At 47.9% G+C, this 5,798-nt stretch overlaps 1 protein-coding gene across 1 annotated transcript; it reads right to left on the reverse strand.

The window, feature by feature from the left end:
* Positions 1–1,344: 1,344 nt before the first annotated feature.
* KCNK15 (potassium two pore domain channel subfamily K member 15) lies at positions 1,345–5,588 on the reverse strand. Its single transcript, XM_003757755.2, has 2 exons — positions 4,713–5,588; positions 1,345–2,384 (listed from the first exon to the last, which is right to left on the reverse strand). Exons 1-2 carry the CDS (start codon positions 4,993–4,995, stop codon positions 1,516–1,518), a joined length of 1,152 nt encoding a protein of 383 aa, XP_003757803.1. The 5' UTR covers positions 4,996–5,588; the 3' UTR covers positions 1,345–1,515.
* Between the last annotated feature and the right edge of the window lie 210 nt (positions 5,589–5,798).

The raw sequence follows: 5,798 nt of genomic DNA on the forward strand, positions 1-5,798 counted from the left end.
TGTAACAGAAAGTTTTGCAAGAAATTATCCATGCATATGTTTTGAAAATAAAAAGCTTTAATAAATTAAAAAAAAAAGATCTCCTAGATGGTAAGCCTATATCACTCCTCAAATTGTATTTACTTATCTGTTTACCTTTTGTAAGCCTAAGTAAAATATAAGCTCCCTGAGGGAAGAACAGTATTTAATTCTTTTACTTTACACTCAGCACATTGCATCACACAAAGACAAAGCTTAATAAATATTCCTTGAATTGATTTGGGACTTGATATGCTACTAGAAGCATCCCCAAATACATTCTCACAAGGATGACAGAGCAAGGCTCAGATAGTCTAGCACGACAGTCACCAGCCAGACTGGCAAGAAGCAGGTTCAACTGAGGATGAACTGGTTAAAAAAAAAGAAAAAGAAAAAGAAAGTGGGTAATGACTTCTGAAAGATCACCGAATGAATTATTATGAATAGTACATACAGTATTAGAACTGGACCGCACCTTAGTCAGCATGACATTGTAGAAAAATAGTGAATTTAAAGTGAGATCAATTTAAAAAATTAATGAATGTTAAAATAAATATTTAAAAATATGTTTGCATAACTTCACATATATAATTGATATTATGTTGTTTCCCTTTGTTTTCTTTCTCAATGGGTGGGAACTTGAAACTCAAAATAAAAAAAAAAACACAAATATTAAAATAAATGAATAAAATAAATGTTAGAGTGAAAAGACCCAGATTTGAATCCTTGTTAGACTACTGAATATTTGTGTGTATCCAGGGACAAGTCCCTTCATCTCTATAAGCCTCAGGTTCTTCACCTGTAAAATACGAGCTTTGTACATGATCATGTTTAAGGTCTTTTCTAATTCTAAATACATTTTATGATCTTAGTATAACTTCCTCATTTTTATAGATGAGGGAACTAGTTTAGAGACCCAAGGAGACACACACACACACACACAGAAAAAGACATAGAGAGAGAAAGAGAGAGAGAGAGGAAGGGAGGAAGGGAGAAAGAGAGAAAGAGAGGGAGGGAGACAGGGAGAGAAGGAGAAAGGATGGAGGGAGGGAGAGAGACAGAGAGAGAGAGACAGAGAGAGACAGAGACAGAGAGACAGACAGACAGACAAAGCCGAAGAGATGGAAAGAGGGAGAGACAGAGAGAGGAAGAGACAGACAGACAGAAAGAGAGACAGAGAGACAGACAAACAGACAGAGACAGAGAGACTGACAAAGAGACGAAGAGACAGAGAGAGGGAGAGACAGAGACAGAGAAACAGAGAGACGAAGAGACAGACAGAGACAGAGAGACAGAGATAGACAGACAGAGAGAGAGACAGAGACAGACAGACAGAGGGAGAGACAGACAGAAACAGACAGACAGACAGACAGACAGAGACGAAGAGACGGAAAGGGAGAGACAGACAGAGAGAGACAGAGAGAGAGGCAGGCTCCACCACACTTCTCTCAGCTCTCTCCCAGCTCCAAATACAACGTTATTTTCAACTCCTTTAGCTCAGACTGACTTCCGACGGGTCGGAATCCGGCCAAAAGTACTGCCCGAGGACGTGGTGCTCCCAGGAGGTGAGAAGCCGAGGTTATCCCTGGCTCCCAGCGATAACTGGTCGATCCGGTAGGAGACAGAACTGCAATAAACCGGGTTGGAATGACAGCTCGGCGGAGGAGTCTCGGGATGGCTCTGGGACGCAGGCTGATCGGGAGGAGAAGCCGCTGCAGTGAGAGGTCGGATAAGCTTCAGCCGGCTGCAGCTCCGATCCCCGAGGCCAGCGAAAGGGCTGGGATCGGAGGGAGGCAGGGCTCGGCAGCGGGCCACCTCCTTCGAAGGTCTCAAGGGGTCCCCAGGCCGGACCCGACGCAGTGAGGCCCGTCCCTCGGCGTCTCGTCTCTCGTCCTCGGCGTTGAGAGTGAGGAAGCGCAGCACCACGAGGTTGAGAAAGGCGCCTATGACCGTCAGGCCCAGCAAGATGTAGAGGAAGCTGAAGGCTACGTAGGGAGGCCGCTTGTGCAGCGCCTCGTCCCGCTGCAGCGCCACGAAGTCGCCAAAGCCGATGGTAGTGAGCGTGATGAAGCAATAGTAGTAGGCGTGGAAGAAGGTCCAGCCTTCGAAGTGGGAGAAGGCGGCGGCCCCCATAGCCAGCGTGCCCACGCACGAGAGCAGCCCCACGACCACCATGTTCTCCGTAGACACCTGAGTGCGCCGCAGTCCCACGCAGCGCTTCAGACGCTGCAGCAGCTGGCGGACCAGAACGTTCATGCGCTCTCCCAAGCTCTGGAACGTGACCAACGTCAGGGGGATGCCCAGGATGGCATAGAACATACAGAAAATTTTGCCTGCGTCGGTGCCTGGAGCGGCGTGGCCGTACCCTGTCCAAAAAAAGAGGAAACCGGAGGGTGACTGAGGTTTGGGGAGAGGGGACTGAGAAAAGGGGAGAGACCTAGACAAGAGGGAATCGATGGAGGAAGCTGAAGGGAGGAACAGATATGAGAAAGGGAAAGGAAGACATGGGGATGAAGGTACCCAGGGGCCACTCTATGAAGTCTTAAGTAGGGAGGTAGTACTGAAAAACAAACTGGTTTTGGAATCACACTGGCCAGATGAAATCAGAACCTTCCACTTGATTAAAAGTGTGCCTCCGGGCATGTCATCTCATTTTTCTCTTTCGTAAAATAAAAGGGTGGGACTATAAGATGAAGTCTCTTCTACCTCAAAAATCCTCTATTTTCCCATCATCTTCTCCAAGTAAAACTCCAAATTATCCTATAATACTTGTCTTATCTCTTTCTGTTTTTTTTTTTTAATTTGTGTGCTATTTATTGTATCAAAAGCTCCTTAAGGGTCTGCCATTTTTCCATCTTATATCTTCAACATGTAACCCAGGGTCCTGAGCAAAGTAAGAAGTTAATACAGTTTAATTGAATTAAATTGGGAAGGCATAAGACCTGACTGGGAGACATGATGGATTGAACCCAGAAAAGTGTAAAATGGAAGATGTAAGAATACAGAGAGACAAGTTCCTGGTGCTTCCTCATAAATATAAATAAGTCGACCTCACACAATTCTGGTCTCCATAGATGTCCTTTCAACACCATTTCACCTCCTCCTCATTCTATAGAGAATAAAACAAGATCTGTGAATACTCATTCCTTGAAGGATCTTTTGGCCTGGAAGTTGATTTTCAATGAGGCAGAGTCCTAGGAAGGGCCAGATGCCAACAGGAATGTTAGCAAATGTTCAGTATCCACTCCGAGCTAAGAGAACATTCCTCTTATTTCACCTGGGCCATTTTCCATCTATCTCTTTTCGATGATCCTAGTTAGGCACTATTATTTGACAGGCATACAGAAGGGGAAGGGAGGGAGGGAGAGGGAGAGAGAAGGGGAGAGAGAGGAGGAGGGAGGGAGAGAAGGAGGAGGGAGAGAGAGAGAGAGACAGAGAGAGAGAGAGAGACAGAGAGAGAGAGAGAGAGAGAGAGAGAGAGGAGAGAGACAGAGAGAGAGAGAGAGAGAGAGAGAGAGAGAGAGAGAATTTAGATGTAGATAAGCCAGTGAGGAGGAAACCAATGACCCTAACTAGGTCCTCAGAGTTTGGAATGGACAAAGTTAACTTGCAGCTAAGTCTTAGGTGGAAAAAGCTCTGAAGTTAAAATCAGAAGACCTTGCTTGATTCACAATCCAGTTGTTGCCATTTTTGATAAAATAAGTTATTTCTCCTCTTTGTGTTCAATTTCCTTATTTGTAAAAATAGGAGTTTGGAATAGATTGTATTCCCAGTTCTAGTATCCTATTATTCTGTTCTGGGTTTCAGGAACAGCTTTCCAGAGTCCAAATCCTCAGAAACATTTTTGATCTCAGAGAGAAGAAAGGGAAAATAGAATAACATAGTGCATTTGAGGGCTGGAGGAGGGAAAGGGCTCAGAAAGGAGGAAATATAGTAATTGTCCTCTCTTTACTGCTGGGGTCCAAAGCAAAACCCGAGGCTCCATCGAGGACTGCCTTTAAAAGGAGACTTTCTCCAAGATATAGATTGGAGAGGGAGGCAAGAGTAGACATGGCTTCCAGGACTGAAGGTATTTGGAAGGAAAGTACCCAGCTCCCTTGTTGAGTTCTAATGAAAGTCTTCCATCTCCCACTACCCCCACTTCTTCCAAGTCAACTTCCCCAAGTGACTGTGTCTTCATCTTGGGCTAAATTGGGCTTCCCTGTTTTCCATAACAATAAAGTTACAAAGATGCCCAGTCTTGATCCAGTAAAAGGAAAGAAGCTAAGGGAAAAGGGAGAAAGCATATTGAAAAAGTGTAAGAGTTCTGAAAACCCCCCTCAAACACACATACACACACACACACACACCACACCACACCACCAACCTACTCATACAGAAACCATAGTATTTGGTCCCTATAGGAAACTTGGTGTTCATTTAGTGTAATCCTTTCATTTTAAGGAGATTTTAGATTTAGACTGGAAATGACTATTTCTCTATCACTTCTGCCAAGTGATAGAGGTGGCATTCGAACCCCGTTTTCAGACTCTGCGTTAAACCAATGTGAGTTGGGGCAGAGGTTTGCAAACAGTTTGACACTCGGTCAACGCCCCCCTCCTCCCGCACTCCTGCTCCAGCGGTTTGCACCGGGCTCCTGAGGGTGGGGAGAGAGAGACCCGGCCTCCCCGCAGGGACTGCGGGGCTGCGCTCACCGATGGTGGTAATGACTGTGATGGCGAAGTAGAAGGACCCGGCGAACTTCCACTGGCGGCCAGCACGGTGCGGCTCCGCCTGCAGCACCAGGCGCTCCAGCTCGCGGTAGTCCTCGGCTGAAAAGCGATATTTCCTGCGAAACTCACTTCGCTTCTGCTCCAGGAGCCGCTTTCGGGCGCTCTCCGTCTCCGACTCCAGCGCGTCGAACACCGCGGCGCCCACCAGCAGATAAGAGAAGGTGCAGAGAATGAGCGACGCGGTGCGCACGTTCTGCCTCTTCATGGCGAGCTAAGTCTAGGACCCAGATCAGAAGTAAGGACCGTCTCACTGGGACAGTCTCATGGCCTGGGGGCGGGGTCTCTGCGCCCCCTCACAATCACACTGCCATCCCTAGCCACCCCTCCACTTTGTTCGAATAATCAGACTACGGGGAAGGGTCCCCCCTTCTAGCCTGCCGCCCAGTGAGCGGTCCGTAGCTCTCCGCTCTAGCCGGCCAAGCCTCTGCTCGGCGGCCATCCACAGTCCGAACCCCGACGGCAGCGCTGAAGCGCAGAAGCTAGCCCAGCGCCAGGTCCCTCCCGGAGCCGAATCAGCTGGAGTGTCTCCCCGAGACCGCCGCAGCTCTCTCCGAGGCGGGGCTGCTCCTGGGTCTGCGTTCTACTGGCTATTCCACCAGCTGCTCGCTCCTCCCCTCTCCAGCTGCTCCCAGACCCAGTTAGCTGGAGATCGTATGAAGTAGAAAAACTGGAAGGGACTTTAGAGCCCAATCCCCCTATTTTTATAGAGAAGGAGAGAGCCCTAAAAGAGGAGCGGGTGGGAAGGGACTTGTCCAATATCACGTAAAAGGTTAGATCTGGACTAGAACTCGGGTCTCTTGACTCCCTTGCAGGCATGAGGCCGGGGCAGTTAAACTTTGAGAGTTGGAGATGGGAACGAAGTCAGGCGACTCAGCACCTTTCACGGCTCACCAGACTGACCTGTAGGGGAGGGGCAGCTCCTAGGTAGACTGCTTAACTAAGGAAAGGCTGAGTTGATACCTTCCTGGCTGGCGAAATGGGGGAGAGAGGTAGTTTCATTTGATTCAA

The sequence above is a fragment of the Sarcophilus harrisii genome, chromosome 2 (genome assembly GCF_902635505.1).
Source record: "Sarcophilus harrisii chromosome 2, mSarHar1.11, whole genome shotgun sequence".
NCBI lineage: Eukaryota > Metazoa > Chordata > Mammalia > Dasyuromorphia > Dasyuridae > Sarcophilus > Sarcophilus harrisii.

Coding starts and splice junctions, on each gene's coding strand:
- KCNK15 (XM_003757755.2), bottom strand. CDS start 4,995: ATGAAGAGGCAGAACGTGCGCACCGCGTCGCTCATTCTCTGCACCTTC. Junction 2,385..4,712: donor CACAGTCATTACCACCATCG/GTGAGCGCAGCC, acceptor TTTTTTGGACAG/GGTACGGCCACGCCGCTCCA.